General features: G+C 41.9%; 1 protein-coding gene and 1 long non-coding RNA gene across 10 annotated transcripts in view; one reads left to right on the forward strand and one right to left on the reverse strand.

Annotated features, from left to right (window-relative positions):
• Positions 1–19,102, forward strand: part of RARB (retinoic acid receptor beta) — a 329,638-nt gene that overhangs the window by 263,233 nt on the left and 47,303 nt on the right. For 8 of the 9 annotated variants that reach the window (XM_062607210.1, XM_062607213.1, XM_062607211.1 and 5 more), the window contains one exon: positions 18,284–18,425. In XM_062607210.1, coding sequence (XP_062463194.1) covers positions 18,284–18,425 — 142 coding nt within the window. Of the gene's footprint in view, positions 1–1,114; positions 1,133–18,283; positions 18,426–19,102 lie in introns of those variants that run through there. The other variant, XM_062607218.1, reaches the window with a different exon arrangement.
• LOC134157824 (uncharacterized) overlaps positions 1–19,102 on the reverse strand; it is a 308,975-nt gene that overhangs the window by 171,785 nt on the left and 118,088 nt on the right. The window lies entirely within an intron of this gene.

The raw sequence follows: 19,102 nt of genomic DNA on the forward strand, positions 1-19,102 counted from the left end.
TCTCATAGCAAAGTTCCCTTTATGGAGCAGTGTTCTTCAGGACAGATGCCTTTTTGGTTTAATAATGCCTCTTACATCATATGATGACAGATTTGCATTTTCTTAGGCAGTTCTGGGATTATAGAAAGATCTTAAGCAGCAGCTCTTTTTGATAACACCGCTCCTGCACGTTAGCTTCTAGCTATAACGTAATGATATTTCAGCCTGCATTTATGCCCCTTTAGTGGGACTTAAGGAGCCAGACATAGAATATTCTCAGTTACTTAACACTAAATAAATAAAGCAAACTTCATAAAACCAACTAATTCCGTGTATTTATTTGTCTTTGTTTTCCTGGTGTGTTTTGATCACCTACAACTGAAACAAGAAACGTGAAGTCAAAAATATGTGCATAACATGATTTATATCAGGGAAAGAAATAACATTGTTTGCAGCAATGCAATTGTAAAATCTTCTATTGGTTCAAAGAAAACTACAGATCAGCTTGAATGATCAAACTGTATTTGTCTCCATTTAATCTGTATTAGTGACAGTGTCAGCAGTAGAGATGCATGCTGTCGTTCTTGCACAGCTATGAAAAATTCCTCAAATCACGGAAAATTGCTCCTAGTTTCAGCTAAATCAACAGTCGTTTTTTAGAAAGCGAAAAATGTATTTTTAGATACATTTCTGCATACTATTAATATCATCTAATCTTAAACCGTAGGTGCTTTGCAGTGTTAAGAACGTTCAGCGCCATTCCTTTGCAGGAAGCAAAACCTGGAATTTTTATGTATTTTGTACTATCAGAGGAGACCTGATTGTTTTAATGCTGGGTTTGATATTTTGGTTTGTGAAATAACAAAGCTGGGAGAGGCAGGTGTCCTGTGAAAAGCTGGTATCTGTTTCCGTAAGTTCTTAATTAATGTTTCTCTTCGTTTGGAAGATAAAACTGTTGCCAGACACTGAATTTATTTCAAATTTTTGAAGGATGGGGAAGCATATATTTTTTGGAAACACAGCAAGAGCAAGTAAACATGCTGAAATAGATGAGATCAGACCAAAATGTTGTCTTGCCATATATTTTAAAATATCTCTCTCAGTTGTCCGAATAACATGAATGAAGAAAAAGATGAATCACTAACCATGACAGGTAACAAAAATAAAACTTGTGTTATGTGTTTGAATGCCGTGTTTGATTTCCAGTGCTTTGGGCCCAAGTTGTAGATTATACCTCTGCTGCTCCCTTCTACTGGGCTTTGAGAGCAGAGACGGACAAAGAGCAGCAGTGTCTATAGGGGGGTATAGCAAAAACATCCACAGCTAATATTCCTCTTATCCTGCCTGTTGCCCTCTGTCATAAACCAGGGGTTCCTCTTAAGCTGTAAAAACAGTTGTTTTTACTAAATACTTTTTTTTTCCTAGCAGTGATGCCAGTACTACAGAAACACAGAGACTATCCCAGATTACTTTCTAACTGTGCTAACCACAGCACTTCAGTTATTTGTGAGCACAAGTGCTAATGTCCTGTGGAAACAGGAACTGGAAATGACTGTTTTTTTGCATGAACTGTCAAATAACATATGACATAGCATATAATTGATTGGCTAAAATCTTGCACTCCCTTCCTGTGCAGTATTCCCAATACAGTCAGTGAAGGCTTTCACAAAAAAGAACCATCAGACTCTTAAATTATGGTGCATCAATGACCAGCCACATTCTGGGGCACTGCTTTGCTTTGCTGTGTACCTGAAAGGTTTCTGCTGTACCAGCTAGTGCTGATCATCTCCTGTGGATAGGTTGGATGCAGCCATCCTGTTTCAGAGGCTGAAGGAGTTAACTAAGGTAGATATGGTACATCAGCCAGCCACAGTGCTCATGACTATTCCCAAGAGCATTTCCTAATATAGATGTAACTTCATGCCTGCTGACTTTGTCTATCTTTTCAGGGTCTTTGGCCAGCAACAAGACTGTAACAGCTAGCTTTTTCAGTATTATTATTATTATTAAACTAAAATTGCTGAGTCTTACTCTTCTGGTAGTATCTGACTCTCTCTGTACCTGAGAATACACACTGTAAAAAAACCCTTCAAATTTACATGTTTATATACCTGTTGTTATTGGAGTTAAATCACGGTTTCTCACGGCAACGTAGGTGTGAGAAATGTCCTTGAAGATGTGTTTGTCACATTTCTATCCAACTTTCACTAGCTTATTAGCAGAAGGCTGTGAGAGCTGAGGTTCACACCAGATCAGTAACATGTTCAAGGCTTGCAACAGCTTCAACAGAATTAAGTAAATTATATGTACATGTCAAACTGCTGTCTGCAAATCACATCATGACTTGCCGACCAGAGATGCCAGAAGTATCACAGTATCACAGTATCACAGTATGCTGGAGATTGGAAGGGACCTCAAAAGATCATCTAGTCCAATCCCCCTGCCAGAGCAGGAACACCTAGATAACGTTACACAGGAATGTGTCCAGGCGGGCTTTGAATGTCTCCAGGGAAGGAGACTCCACAACCTCCCTGGGCAGCCTGTTCCAGTGTTCCGTCACCCTCACTGAGAAGAAGTTCCTTCTCAAGTTTAAGTGGAACCTCTTGTGTTCCAGTTTGCACCCATTACCCCTTGTCCTATCATTGTTTGCCACTGAGTAGAGCCTGGCTCCATCCTCGTGACACTCCCCCTTTATATATTTATAGACACTTATAAGGTCACCTCTCAGTCTCCTCTTCTCTAAACTATAAAGACCCAGCTCCCTCAGTCTTTCCTCATAAGGGAGATGCTCCACTCCCTTAATCATCTTGGTTGCCCTGCGCTGGACTCTCTCCAGCAGCTCCCTGTCCTTCTTGAACTGAGGGGCCCAGAACTGGACACAATATTCCAGATGGGGTCTCACCAGGGCAGAGTAGAGGGGAAGGAGGACCTCTCTCGACCTACTAACCACCGCCCTTCTAATACATCCCAGGATGCCATTGGCCTTCTTAGCCACAAGGGCACAGTGTTGGCTCATGGTCATCCTGTCGTCCACTAGGACCCCCAGGTCCCTCTCCCCTACACTGCTCTCTAGCAGGTCGTTCCCCAACCTATACTGGAACCTGGGGTTGTTCCTGCCCAGATGCAGGACTCTACACTTTCCCTTGTTATATTTCATCCCGTTATTCCCTGCCCAACTCTCCAGCCTGTCCAGGTCTCGCTGGATGGCAGCACAGCCTTCTGGCGTGTCAGCCACTCCTCCCAGCTTAGTGTCATCAGCAAACTTGCTGATAGTACACTCAATTCCCTCATCTAAATCATTGATGAATATATTAAATAGTACTGGTCCCAGTACTGACCCTTGAGGCACTCCACTAGTTACAGGCCTCCAACTAGACTCAGCCCCATAGACTACAACTCTCTGGCTTCTCTCCTTCAGCCAGTTCGCAGTCCACCTCACTACCTGGTCATCCAGTCCACACTTCCTCAATTTAGCCGTGAGGATGCTGTGGGAGACTGTGTCAAAGGCTTTGCTGAAGTCAAGGTAGACCACATCCACCGCTCTGCCATCATCCATCCACCGTGTTATTTCCTCATAAAAGGCTAAGAGATTGGTCAAACATGATTTCCCCCTGGTGAAGCCATGTTGACTGCCCCTCATAACCCTCTTATCCTTGATATGCTTTAAGATGGCACCAAGGACAAGGTGTTCCATCACTTTCCCAGGTATGGAGGTGAGGCTGACCGGTCTATAGTTACCCGGGTCCTCCTTCTTGCCCTTTTTGAAGACCGGAGTGACATTTGCCTTCCTCCAGTCCTCAGGCACCTCTCCCGTTTCCCAGGACTTGGTAAAGATGATGGCGAGTGGTCTAGCAATGACTTCCGCCAGTTCCCTCAGCACCTGCGGGTGCATCCCATCTGGACCCATGGATTTATGGACGTCCAGATTGCTCAACTGATCTCTAACCCATTCCTCATCGACTAAGGCAAGTCGCTCCGTCGACCTGACTTCATCTAAGGTCTCAGGGGTATAGGGCTCTTCAGGACTGCCTGCAGCAGAGTAGACAGAGACAAAGAAGGCATTCAGTAACTCTGCCATCTCTGCATCTTCTGTCACCAGGGCACCCATCCCGTTCATCAGTGGGCCTACATTGCCTCTGGTGTTAGTTTTGTCTGCCATGTACTTGAAAAAGCTCTTTTTGCTGTCCTTGACCCTTCTTGCCAGGTTTAATTCTAAGGAAGCCTTAGTCCTCCTAGCTGCCTTCCTACATCCCCTAGCAGCAGCCTTATATTCCTCCCAAGTGGCCAGCCCCTCCTTCCATGACCTGTAAACTCTCCTCTTCCACTTGAGCATACCCAGCAATTCCCTATTTAGCCACACAGGTCTCTTGGCCCTCTTCCTTGACTTCCTACGTGTCGGGATGCTCCGATCTTGAGCACGGAAAAAGCAGTCCTTGAATGTCAACCAACTATCTTGGGCCCCTTTTCCTTCAAGCAGCCTTGCCCATGGGATTTCCCCTAGCAATTGCTTGAAAAGGCCAAAGTTTGCCCTGCTAACGTCCAGGGTTGCAATTCTACTTGCTATTCTACTAGTCCTACCACACAAGATCCTGAACTTCACCATCTCGTGGTCGCTGCAACCAAGGCAGCCCTCTACCCTTACTGCTTCGACCAGACCCTCCTTGTTAGTGAGGATGAGATCCAGCAGCGCTCCTCTCCTGGTCGGCTCATCCACCATTTGCAGGAGGAAGTTATCATCCACACACTGGAGGAACCTCCTGGACTGCGGTTGGGTTGCCGAGTGGTCCTTCCAGCAAACATCAGGGAAGTTAAAATCCCCCATGACGACCACGGCCTGTGACTGTGAGGCCTCTCTCAGCTGCCTGTAGAAGGCCTCGTCAACTTCCTCACCCTGATCTGGTGGTCTGTAACAGACACCTACAACAGTATCGCCCCTGCCAGCCTGCCCCTTAATTCTCACCCACAGACTCTCAACTCGCTCATCATCTGTCCCCAGACAGAACTCGGTGCATTGTAGTTCCTCCCGCACATAAAGAGCAACCCCACCACCCTTCCTGGCTGGCCTGTCTTTCCTAAAAAGGACATAGCCCTCCATGACTATATTCCAGTCATGTGAGCTGTCCCACCAAGTCTCTGTAATTGCCACCAGATCATAGTCTCCTGACTTAACACAGGTTTCCAACTCCTCCTGTTTATTTCCCATGCTGCGCGCATTGGTGTACAGACATTTCAGGGAGCGAGCTGAGCACACCGATTTCACCCTAGGATTATAGGAGGCCTCCCAGTCTTCATTAATTCTGGAGCGCTGCCCCACTGGGGCAAGCCCAGCAACAACCCCATCCCCCTTCGAATCTAGTTTAAAGCTCTCCAAATGAGCCTTGCTAATTCGTGTCCCAGTATCCTTTTGCCTCTGTGAGACAAACCTTTCTCACTTGACATTGTCCAGACTGGTGCCCTATAAAACCAGCCATTATCAAAGAATCCAAAGCCCTGCCTGTAGCACCAGTCTCGTAGCCAATTGTTCATGAACTGAATCTTCCCATTCCTTCCCACATCATCAGTGGAAGATGGAAGGAGTAAGATGGAAGTAAGTGGAAGATGGAAGTAGGTGGGCTGTGAATGAAGCTGGTACACTTGCCCACTGAGAAGTCCCCTGGTATGCATGCACTGGATGTGGAGGGTAGTTTTATTTTCCTCTAAGTAGGTTCTAATGGATTTTACTTTTTCAATTTTATTCACAAGGGGGGGGGGGGGGGGAACGAACCTTTTATTTTGTTCTCACTTTGTCAATCTATTTCATAGCTCTCTATTAGTTTAAGGACCACATGTGTCCTATAATTATAGATGTGGATTACCGGCTGTCCTATGCACACCCAGAAAGTTGTTACAGTGCAGGAAAAAATGCAGCTTTCCACCATCTTTAATACAATATTGGAAGATCTTTAGAAGTATTTTTTGCAGAGGCAACTCAGCAAATAAGGCAATATGGATATCTGAGCAAATATCTGAGATTTTATAGTAGCAGTAATAGCCTATCTTTTTTTTTTATAATATGCCATATTTATGCTTACTGAACAGTATATAAAATTAGAATGAGCTAGCTTTCTAATTTCATTTTCTAATTCTGGAACTTCTTAAAAAGAAACTGGTTAATGAGACATTGATAAAGAAGGCTATAGCAGCAATTGAGCTGTTGAATTCAGATTTAGGATAGCTTGCTGGAGCCCTCAAGAAAGTGAAGTGTTTTCCCTGGGAGAAAGAGGGAGAGTAGAATAGTTTGCTGAGTGTGGTTCTGGCCGAGTGTGTTGACTTTGCTGCTGGCAAGATGGTTGGGTTCACTGTTCTGCTTGCTTTAGGCATCTTTTTAAATTGTAGCCTGTATTCTATTTAACAAGTACTTAAAGATTTTCTGCTTGGCACATCTTAGAAAAGTAAATGCAAAATTATGGTATTTCATAAGTGTACAAGATGGAATTGCCCATTATCTAATTCTGTTCACTTACATGTTAAGTGGATATTCAGCTGTTTGCTACTTATTTTGGATTAGATTTTGAAAGATAGATCTATCTATATTTTCTGGTTATTGTAAACTATCACCTAGGTCATATGCAGTCAGCCTCCCAGTTTGCAGAAAATACTTTGATTGGCCTTGGAAAGTGTCCTTCCATTGCTCTCTGCACTTACTGTCTGACCTGCTAATGGAAACAGAGGTTCTTTATAATCCCAAATGAAGTGTTCCTTTGAGCAAATTTCCTAAAGGGATATTTTCTAGCATCTTCTGGGAATCGAGTGCAATTGAATTTGCAGCATGGATCCCAGAGCTGTTCAGCTTTGCAGAGCTGCTCTTTGTGAAATTTCAATCCTGTGCTATAGCAGGAAAGACAATTAGATGTAATTTTCCAAGATTTGGTATTTCCAATAGAGTCAGTATACATTCAGCTTTTTCTTCCCTCTGTAAAACAAAACAAAAGCTTTACTAAATAGCTCTTCCATATTTGACTAGCCATTCCAAAAATAAGAAACTGCCAAAATTGAGGTTATACCCATGTGTTTATCTTTCCTTCTTTGTATCTGGATTTTACTATAGTCTTTAACTATGGATACATTGTTTCTTAAGTTACCTATAAAAGACATGCATACTGTGTCCTTCTTTCTACTTTATATTATTCTTTCAGAGGAATTCCAATATACAAAAGACACTTCTAGGTGTGTCTTCTGAGCAGCTCAGTACTCCGCTTACAAAAGCTTATAATGTTGAAGAAGCCATGCATCCAATTCTGTAATTGCTAGTTTTGGTATATTGGTATAGTAATTCTTTAATTGGTATACTGCTATAGCTGGTCTGCCAAATATTCATGGTCACTATCTGTGAATTGTTCTTCCCTTTGACAATATGCAGGAGTCCCCACAATTTCCACAGCTCAATTCAGAAGACAGCTGAGAAGTAGAAACACATTTTTGTGTATAAAGTCCCTTACAGTTTCATATTGCTATGCTGAAAATTTCTCATTTAATATATTTTAATGGGAAAAGTTACTATGCAATAAGAAATGTATTGTAATACCCAGGTTTAAAGGGGAAAATTTATTCCGGATCCCCTGACTAGAATAATGGATACATAAATTACAAGGTGAGACAGCAGTTGCAAGTAGTGCTAAAAAAAAGTAGATTTGATTGGTTGTAAATGCAGTCGGCAACGTCACTATAGCTATAGTGAACCTCAGCGACTGCTGGGGACCCTTCCAGCACTGGAAGGGAGAGCCAGCAGCCCTCAGCCGCAGCACATGAGCAGGGGCAGCCGTTGCCTGGTGGCAGGGAAACTGATCAAATCCTTACAGAGCAAGTTTGTTCTTGTTTCAAAGTCTCTTTAAAAGTGACAATTTAATGGGACCCATTACTGTCAGCTGTGGCCGGTTCCCTCTCCCTCCTCCCAGGCACTTACCAGGGAAAGCAGATTTATAGCATGGTGCAGCCACTCCAATGGGCTACTGTTCACTCCTCCTGCAAGTGTCTTGCCTGGCTGCTCTCCAGATGAACCTTCCTAACAGCGAAGAGGGCTTCCCTGTCTCTGGAGTGTTTGACTTGCTTTGGAGTCCTATGCACCCATAATAAATGTATAAGTATTTTGGGTCCTTGCTTCAGAGTGCACTGTGATCCTTGTGTGCTTTCTGCTGGTCCAGAACAGTGGCACTGCCATGGATTTAGACAATTTAAGCAGCACATTTCAGAGATAACTGTGCAGCCCATCATTTTTTAAATGAATGAGCACTACCAATTTTTTACTTTTTTAATTCTTTTTTTTGGATCAGGGGATCAAGGCATTGTTCAGACACTGCTACAAATGGTCTTAACTGATAACACATTTGTCCATAGTGGTGCACAGCAACTGCTACGTCTATAGAAACAAAAGTGAAAACTGTATTTTTTTGAAAGGAAAGAAGAAAGTGGAGTGCTATGTGAACAAGAGAGGTGCATATGCAGCACCCAGGAGCCAAATGGATGAGCTAACTAAAAAGACCTTTTATCTTATCCCAAGTCCATGTGATTTTTGTAAACTGAAAGAATGATTGTCTTGTGATTATATGAGCTCTGTGCTTGAATCTGGCCATTGATTAAAGTCTGGCAGGGGAGGGAGAAAACATCTTGCTAAGTTTTTCCTGTTTTAGATTAATAGTCCCAGTTCATTCACTCATCTCTGAAAGGTCATGTTTTCTCATTGTCAAAGTTGCCCAGTCACAGACTCTCCCTTGCTTCCCTACTGCTTGGTTGAATGAATAGTGGTGCCCAGCAGCGGTCAGGGTGGAGGCAGAACTGCATTTGTCCTGTAAGTTGTGATGCTTTTTCAGCATCTCAGTGTGATTTGTGTTGGTGTTTGGAATGAGATATATACCTCCAATTAATGTAACCTAAAGAGCCCTTATTGCTTGGAGGAACTAGTCAGTTGATTCCTCTGGCTCTGTTTATGCAGTTGCTAATCTCTTTCACTGGCACAGGCTGGATTTCATCCACCTTCCTCAGCCTGCATTTCCATGTTGTTGAGACCATTTTAACCGTGTGTGCTGTGACTGTGTACAGGAACCAGGCAGAGGAGAATAGCCACCATCTCACTCTAAAAAATGGTGGGGTTGCCAAGCTGGTCCAGCTCCAACTCATCCCTCTGCTGTCGCCTTTGGTAATGAGTTTCAAATGCAGTGTGGAAAGGTAGTTTTCTTTGACTGCTGCCAGTACTAGAGAGCCAGACTTGCATGTTTCTGGGTGTTTACTTAAACTCTGTTTTCTAGTCTCTAGGCATCCAAGGTTTTAGTGGGTAATTCTGTGTTAACAGAGGTTGTCACTGAATGTGAGGGAATGAGGGCGTAGCATAAAGTACTAAGTACAAGACATCACTTGCCAGATTTCAAGATATCTGATACAACATACTTGTTTAGACATCAACTGTCAAAACTAAGAGAAAAGAAAAAATAATGTGAGGATATAATTAACGTGTGTTGATGAGTCATTCACATAGATGCCTGAAAAATGTACCAGAAAGCATAATGCTCAAGACATCTGTTTTATTTTTGGCATGTTTATGTCAGTGTTATTTCTTCTGAATATTTTTGGGCTGCTTTCTGCATTCTTTTCAGATGTCACTTCATCCCTTCTCAGAAACTTCTCTGCTGCAGATTTGGGCACATTTCAAAACTCTCCTAGGTTGGGCAAAAAGCGTAGAAACATGCTGGGTCTTGAAGACAAGCGGGAACCATACTGCAGCATGCACAGAGCCAGCTCTTCACCAGCAATCACAGGCACCCACTGGGCTGGCCAGGCTCAGGCTGGGGTGCTGCATTAGCTCTGGGTGGGTCGGGGAGAGAGCAAGGGAACATCTGGCTATGCATGCAGACTGTGCGAATCTCTCTGCTAGAGCAAGGGGAATTGCGCTTGAGGGATATATAAATATTTGTGGCATAGTTTGCATTATTTTGGCTGAGCTGTAAACATTTGATTGAGTGGGTTAGAAGCTAGCTCCGCTGTAAATTCAGACAATGCTGAAATGTAGGGATTTTTTTGTATTGCCTGACAGATAAAGCTCCTGTGCCTCTTCTGAGAAATAACTGGTACCAAATATGTGCAGGAACTCTTCAAGCCTTTGCGGTGAAGGCTGGGAGGGGAGGAGGAAGAGGAGCATGCAAAGCCTGCCAGTGCAGAGAATTTCCTTGGAGCACGCACATACTTTCTTTCTATCTTGTAGGTCTGTGTCTGAGCTTGCCCTTTTCTCTTCACATGTTTCCATCTCTGCCAGCAGCTAAATGGAGAGGCTAATTTGAGAGACTACTACAAGTAATTGCAGCATAGTAATTACATAGCCAACATGAGTCTCTTCCTTGTCCTGCCTGCTCCAGGAATCTGCATGTCACTGCATGTGGGTGTAGCTTGGTGGGGATTTTCTGTTTGTTTTTACTAGGAGGTCTACTTCTTTCTATGTCTAGTAGAATTGTGACATTGTTTTTGGAAGCTGGTCCCCTTGAAAACCCAGTGGATAAAACCATCGACTGAAATGATGAGCATAAACCAAAATCAGTCATACATTTGGGGGATAACAGTTTGGAAAGGCTTTCTTGATACTGTGCTGCCATGCAAGAGAACAGCTACATAAATGGTTTGGAAAAGTGTCATTCTTTACGAAGAAATACTGCACTTAATTAATTCTTGCTTCTGGGAGGTCAACCTGGGGCACTCATTATTGTCTTAATTGGTGGTATAAATCCTGAGGCACTGGAGGGGAAGAGAAAAAAACGATGAGCAGTTAACAACATACAGCCCTTTGGATAAGTGCTAGCCAGTTGTACGACCATCCCAGTGACAGTTTACGGTTTTATTGGGTTATCGGTCTGGTCCTCTACAAATTAGGTTAAAGGAAATTGATTTGCATAAACAAAAATATAAGAAAATAGCAAAATGCAATAATTCATTCCTGAGTTCTCCATTAAACTGTTCGAAATAACTCAGTGCACTGCAACTCAGAAAAGCGTTTCTCTGATCTCCTGTTATTCGTATTAAATTATATTCATTACTCTTCCCATCTGGAGTTTGCTAGCAGGCCAAAAATCATCCTACAGATGTTACTGACAGGAAGTTAACTGTAATTTTTTAATTATATACACTTCATCTCCTTTTTTTTAATTTGAAGAAAGCAGATGGAAGTGCACACCAGTGCCTTTCTTTCTGTTTAAATTACTAAAGTGGAGAAGCAGAAAATCTCAGCCGTTCCTTCCCCTCACATATTGTTTCAGGGTGATGACTGTTCTGCCTGGCGACTTTGACATATTTGCTAGAAAGGTCAGAAGTTCAGTGAAAATTGAAATTGTGGAGAAATCTACACATGGTCTTAGGGATGCTGCGGTACCTTTGTTGGAGAAGTCCAGTTGCTGCAGATTTGTACCTGATTGAACACATCTCCCCTTTTTTGTCAGTAGCTGCCTCTTTGCCACCCAACAGTTTTGATTCTTTTGGGCATATTTTTAACATTAAGCCAAGGTTTGCATAATCAGATTATGTGTTGGTGTAGGGCACCATGGAAAATGAGGTTTGTTTCCAGCCTTACCAGTGGCTAATGTCTAATTGGCATTAGTAACACCATGAATAATTTCCTTCAAAATTGGTCAGGGTTTTTCCTGCCCTCTGAGGCTTGCAATACCTTTTACTTTAGAAATTATTAGGATTTATCAGGCATGGCCTCCTCTGTCTTTGCTGGGGAATTTTTTGCAGTAGTGGATGAGGATGAGGGTCCTTCATGAAAAAGATCCTGAAACCTTTCAAACTTGTCCATTTGTGTAAAAATAATGAAAAGGAAATAAGCCTTTTTTCCCTCATAGTGGGTTGCTTTTAGGTCCGCAGGTCTGGATTCCCATATGCAAAACATGAGATAACACCTGCTTGTTTTTATGAAGTGTTTCAAGTTCTGTCAATTTAAAAAAAAAAATTTAAAAATGGTTTTAATGGAAGGTTATGGCTGCTCTTCGTCTGCAGAATAGATAGCTAGATGGGATAAAATGTGGACGGTGAGCAGAGTTTCTGCTGGAAATAACAGCAGCAGACAACCCTCAAACACTTCTCAGGGTGGGCTGGTGCCCCTCTGCTGCCAGGCATCTGTAGGTGCTCTCTACAAGCTATTGACATTTAACAACATTTATTCATGTGTTTTTGCAAAGATCTGCCTGTCCTGCCCTGATACACATCATCAGCACAATTTCCTTGCTTCCTGGCAGTGAGCCTTTCTCTACTTATTGTTAGCTGCTTCCATTTTGTGCCAGCGGTGGTTTCCAGCCACAGTGTCAGACAATTAATTTGTTTATTCTGCAAGAAGTAACTTCCAAAGCATGATAGACAGTGCAGACATCCTGGAAGAGTCCTGTGCATCTGGGAATACACTCATTTTGGCTTCCTTTTAGATAGCTGCTTTGGCAGCTTGCATTACTTGTGGTGTCTCATGTTCTCACTGCAGCCATTTTACAGTGTCTTTTGGACTATACGGAATCAGCTAACACTGTGTGTTGAGGGTTTAGGTCTTTCGTGAGCCTTTCTATGCAACTCTAGTTATGGGATTGCATGTTATCAAGGTCTTTCAGAGCAACTGTTCCTGGTTAACAACTAAAAGTTGTGTGTCTCTGCCCTAACCTGACCACTGATCCTACCAGGATTTTGTGAGGAAGGGTTTTTTTGTTCATTGGCTGCTGTTACCTGTAATAAACACACTGCAAACCGCATTCACTTTATGAACATACCTGGGCAATTCCCTGGACACAGAGCAAAGTAATTTTGTGCAGATCTCATTGCTGAGAGAGACCTTAAATGTCTGTGTTGATGCTCCAGAGAGAGTAGGAGTGGGGGACTTTACTTTGCCTAAGTGCATTTTACAGGGTTAGCAAGGATACAGGGTAGCTTGAATGATTAAAATAAATAGATTGAAAAGAGGCTATGCATCACAAACAGGTTTATTTTGTAAAACAGGTACGTATTTACGCAGCTGCTATTTCAGAATAAAGCCAGTGGAAGAGGTTTCAGGTAGGTTATGGGCTGGATGTTCTTTTCAGTTGTTACTGGTTTTTATCTTCCCCTTCAGAGCTCTGCCAGTCAGAGTTTGTAAGTGACTGATAAACTGTACGATAGAAAAGTCCTTCCTACACATTTGTCTCTTTTACGATAAAGCAGCAACACACTCAGAAGCTTAGTTTGCAGATTTACCAACAAATGGCCTCTAAATCTGCAGGAGTCATAGCTGGCTGCCTGTATTTGCAGGCAATCAAAGCTGAACCAGATGAAATAAGCAGGCTGTTGAAATAGATTGAGCTCACTCACAATAGGCCTTCTCTGCTGATTACCGTGCCCCTGGCTTGCAGCGCAAGTTTGCAGCTCATAAGCTCGCCACATCTGCAAATAAGATCTGGCATGCCCAATGCTGGCAAAATGTTTTTAAGACGTTGCTGCGATCAAATGCTCCATCTCTTCACGCGATGTGCGTAACCTGAACTCTGAATCATCTGACTTGCCGAAATCAACCGGACAGTGAAGGGCAGTGGGTTGTATCCCTTTCAGATGCATAATGGTAGCAGTTCATGCTAACAATTCTTAAGACTTCATAAGGTTAAACACTTCACATTATTTTGAGGGCTCATCCTTAATGACCTCCTTTGTATTCAGATAGCCAGTGGCATATTGGCATTCAAAATATCACTGAAATAGTGTTCTCTGTGGGCACCACTGTTGTGTGCAGAGCTCTCTAATTTTGGCAGGCAAATACAAAGAAAGTGAGCTGTGAGTGGGTTGAGGTGGGTTTTTTTATGACATTGTTTGAAGTTAGAGTGACTAGATAGGTTATTTAGTCTAAGCAACAGACCTAGTAAACTGGGTTTATTTGCTGCTTGATACATATGGTTTCACCTATCACTCTGCATTCAGTGTGGCAGATAAGATAGCAACACAATTAAAAGTGAAAAATAATCTGCCTGCTCTGCCAGTGGTGGATGCTCAGAGAACACACGCTGATACAATAGATTTCTGAATAATTTATACTCAGCATTTTTTCCTTGCACTCGGTAAATGAGGACGCCTAATGTGGCATGGTCAGAGTGATACTCTATCTGTCATCCATTAAGATAACAAGATTGGTGGGCCTGGGAGGAGCACAGCATGGTGCACAGAAAAGATGAGATTAAAAATTGAAATGTTTGTCCAAAATGCTGTGTACAAAAGGTGTCAATAGAAGCAGGCAGCTATGAGGAACGGAATTAATGCGAAAGTGTGATTTCTGCAAAGCTTTGTTTGTCTTTGCTAAAATAAAAACATAAGATCCATATTCCTTTCAAAAGTTGTGGATAAAAGGAATGTTAGAACAAATCACTGTTCCTGACAGACCTTCAGTTGCTTCCTCTACTTTAAATTCAAGTACTTTGTAAGTGCTATTGAAAACAATTATGTATGGCAGTGATGCTTTATGTCTCATAGATTTTTTTTTTTTAAAATATATATATTCATAAGGCATTTTAGATTACAGAGAACTATTTGTGCTTGGTTTTGGCACAGCAGTGTCTCATCTCCCATCACAGGATGTTAATTTGGGCAGGATGCTAAAAATATTTGCATTAAAAATTGTTCATGTAAATATTCAGCCAAATTCCTTTCCAGGTGAATGTATTACAGTAAGTAGGAGCTTGTTTTTCCAAGAGCCAGTAGGTGCTAGAAGTTGATTAGTTTATAAGCAATGGTGTCTCTGAATTTTCTGACTACTTCTTAAGGTTAGGTCACATTCAGGTTTTCTTGGGCCTTGAAGAAGCTGGTGGCGTTGTGAGATCAGATGGAAATCATCTGACAAAAAGCAGCTGGAGGAAAACTTAGGCTTGCTTCTAACTTTGCTATCTTCAGTGAACAGGCCTGTGCATTATACCTGTGCTACCTGTGTCCCAGCCTTGAAATGTTTTAAATATGCTTTTCTGTCTAACTGGCAGCAAGCTCCCGCTCTGCTCACCCCATGTCCTGCAGGGTTTTCTCTCGCTGCAGAGCTGCAGGTAACCAAAGCAGGTGATGTCCAAACCCCCGCAGGGGCATAAACAAGACACTGTCTGGTTTTTAGCCCAGTGTCAGATTCACAGGATGTTTCTGAGCATGACCCTGCTTGCAAAACTTAGGGCTGAACAGGGCAGGTTATGGAGGCGGGTGGGAAAATGAAGCCCTCACACTCCTTGCCTGCCAGTGCTTGAAATCCTATCACTCCTACTACAATGGCTTTGGTTTGGAGCTTGTGTGCAAAGAAACAAAATCACATTTATAATCTAGGCATTCTTTTCAGTGCCTGCCTGAAGGAAAATTTAAAGATAAATCTTTTGGGTGACGCCTTGCTGAGATTTTAAAATCAGCTTGCAACAAATCTCAGTAGAAATAGTATTCCAGTGTTGTCTTAGGGAAGACTACACAGAGAGTCAGCACTAGCATACTGTTGAGAAACACGTCGCTAGTTTTGGGCAGGACCACATTGAGCCTTGTTTTCTTTGCCTGAACATTTTATATGAACAAGTTCATTTTTTCTGTCTGTTTGTGGGTAGATCCAAGAAGAAAATAAAATACAGGTGTTAAAAAGTAATTTGCAAAACAACGGCAAAGCTTCCACGATTAATGTTCTTGTCTATATCTTTCACTCTGTAGGACATTGACTGTGGAGGTTAAGCTGTTGAAGAAACTGGCTTCATTTCCACCTGGAGATCTCTCTCTGAGTTTGTTCTTTAGCCTTTTATACTAGTAATGAGTTCATGAATGCTTTATAATTGCTGTCTGCAGAAGTTGGATCACCTTTTTCTTTTGGACTGTGTGATCAATGTTGTATGGTAATGACTGAGACAGCCTCCTCTGCTTTCCTTCCTGGTGGGCTGTAATTAAACCCTAGGTTAAAAGGATGAAGAACCTTGATGTAAATTATGGAACAACTGATCAGTCAGTGCGTATCATTAGCTACTGGCTATATTTTGGTGAAGCAGAGGTTTATTTAGAGGAGGCTGTTTCCTCTTTTCTCTGTATTGGGTGACACTTTTGAAGCTCGTCTTTCGTTTCGAGTAGTGTCTGTGTCAGTAAATCAGAAGTCTCTTGAGCATGGATGCACAGCAGCCTCTGCCCCAAAACATGTGCAGGCAAAGAGGAGGCATTGGAGGTTGGGTTTTTTTGTAAATTATTCCACTTGCTCAGCATGATGAGTCAACTGACATGGTCATTTTTGTTTGTTAGAGCCATATTGTTTTCTCCCCTGTCAGGCTGGTGGTAGAAGAGTTATTCCATCTGTGACTGTGGGTGTTAATTTAAATGCAGCATTGGATCAAGCTGGGTGGCTTCAGGGGAAGATGCCAGTCTTGCCTTTCCCTGCCTTTTTCCAACTAAAAAGTGGTGACTGAATAAGCAATGCAGAGACCTTCAAACCAACACAGCTCACACTTTCTGTTTGTTGAATTAAACCAAAATAGATGCCATAGACTACTCACTGTTCTAGTTAGCATCATCAGCAGTTGCCGCAGAGCTGGGCATCTCAATTAGGGGAATATCAAAGGAAGAAAGTAGTAAGTAAATATCACCATAAATTTTCTTCTTGGCAGGCAAAAAAATGTACGCACATTTGCCATGCTTTCCATTGCAAAGGTTCAAGCAGTGTTAATGATCAAAAGGGTGGAATATAAAATAGCAGTGTTATTGATGACTTAAAGAGTTTTAATTGTCTAAACAAATAGCTTTAAATTCTTCTGTGTTTAGAGCTTAAGGAAAAGAAAGAAGTGAAGAGTTTTTATTTACCTCTTTGATGGTAGTATCAAGTATGTTCTAAGTCAGAGGAGCTAACCTCAGGATGAGGCTTGCCTGTGCAAGACCTGCAGAAAGGGGTTACGTGATTAAAACAACATTTTTCAGTTCTGAGTGAATCTGAGGTATTTTCATAACATTAGCTCTATATCATGTTGGGTGTGCAAGGAATTTATGGTCAGCCCTTACTGACTGTGCCTACCCTACCACTCCCTGATCATATGGCCAGAAACTCTCTTAGTTAACTCTGAACAGTAGGGATTTTGGCCTTTTTACTACCTGCATATCTTGGTGAATGTTTCTAGGAGAGACAGTTTTATAGCTTCCTATAATTGCACCTTTAGACAAATGCATTGTTGGCATGGAGCTGTTGTCTGCTGCGTGAAGTTTACTGTTTCTCTGTAGGGTCTAAACACATGGCTCGTTGCAGAGTTTTAACCTCTCAAGCCCTCTAACAAATATTAAACTGCAAACTGTTCTTCCATAATGCTATGATGTTGACTGAAATTTGACCCTGGTGCTTGCTGAAATGATTTTCAAAATCTGAGTGAGAAGGTTAAATAGTGCTGTCAAATTTCCAAATCTCTGTTGCAGAAATGCTGTCACTGAATATCTGTGTGTTGAGATCTAAACTCTAATGGCTTTTTTGTTGTTTTTTTTCCCTCTTCATTATTACATGGTATTATCTGAAGTTTGGTTTTTCACGCAGATAGAGAAATAACTTGGGTTTTGCCTTTTTTTCCATGCCTCCTAACCTTTATAGCTGGTTTTCTCCCTTTTGTTTGTCAGAGGAACCCAGTCAAATGGTGTTCCTTAAGTATAAATGAGACCTCTAGTTTTCTTTAATTTCTGTTCAAGATCAGTGTAATTACTTGATTATTTTCACAGCTGTATCTGAATAAGAAAAAAATGCTGTAATTGGCACCTTTTACAAGTTCACAACTCAATAACCTGATGCTGGAACTCTTCCACCTGCAGAAGCCCCATTAATTGCTGTCGGAGTTCCAGCAGCTGAGAGACCTGGGTTTCTCATTTTACCTGCAGCATTCAAATTAGGGAATCTCTGCAGCAACAAAAATAGATAGAACCTTCAGGCTGAAAGAGGCTGTTGGTTGTTGGGTGAGCATTTGCCTTCCAAGTGGATCTGTTGGGAAGGCTGTTGTTTACTGAACTCATTACTACAGCCATAAGCCAAAACTATTTTTGTTTGAGCTTTTTTTGTAAAATCTGGGCCTTAATTTCCTGAATGCTGTTACTAGTTCTAGTTTTGTTTATTTTGGCCGTAGGTTGCATTATTTAATTAGTTTTTATTTAAGACAAGAGTCTTCTGTTTGAAGAAACAGTACTAAATTATAAGAATACTGAGTCTTTAAAAATGCCATACTTGAGCCATAACTTCGAATTTATTTTGTTGTTTTAAAGCAATGTTAGTGCCTATCTCTAAGGGTTATGGGAAGCTCAGAAGTTTGATGTCTTTTTTCCTTGATTCTAGGGCTTTTTCCGCAGGAGCATCCAGAAGAACATGGTTTACACATGTCACAGAGATAAAAACTGTGTTATCAATAAAGTTACCAGAAATCGCTGCCAGTACTGCAGACTACAGAAGTGCTTTGAAGTGGGAATGTCCAAAGAATGTAAGTTTTCTTCAGAAACAATTCATTGTTTGTCATATCCTATATATATATATATATGGCAGTCCCAAGGGAGAAAAATATTTTGCCATTATGTTCTTGAAGCTACTGTCTGCATTCGTATGCAGAGAAAGGAGTGTGAATTTTGTACACAACTTCAGACCTGTACTTAATGAATTTTGCAGCCTAAATGCCGTCAGTTAAGAACTTTTACTGCAACACACTGCCTGTGTGGGTGTAAGAACGCCTAAGTGGATAATTTTGCCACGTTTTCTAAAGGAACTAGTGCAGAGATTCTTGCTTTAGACTGGATTATCTCCCATGTGCTCTAGAAATAGCTTCTTGGGGCAAGGGTGTAAGCGCAACAGCACTGGCTTCTTAAGCTTCTTAAGAGTTTTCCATCCTCCGTCTGCCCTGCAGACCTGCTCATGGTCTTGCTGGGCCTGAGGTCAGCGCAGGCTATTATTTCATAAGGGCTTCCCGTTGGCAGAAAGCAGCCTTCTTCAGCCTTACACCTTCTCCCCTGTGCCAGTGCAGCTGCTTATGGCAGGCGTTTTTCTCTTAGCACTAGCTCCAGTTTGTGCCCTTTTACAAAACCTTGAATCTTCTGTTCTTTCTAGTTGGAGTCTCTCCAAAAGGTAAAACAGGCTGGCGGTCCTCTTCTAAACATGCAAAGCCAG

Source organism: Pezoporus occidentalis, unplaced genomic scaffold (genome assembly GCF_034315485.1).
Source record: "Pezoporus occidentalis ecotype Australia unplaced genomic scaffold, CSIRO_AGI_Poc_V1 ctg120, whole genome shotgun sequence".
NCBI classification, from domain to species: Eukaryota; Metazoa; Chordata; class Aves; order Psittaciformes; family Psittacidae; genus Pezoporus; species Pezoporus occidentalis.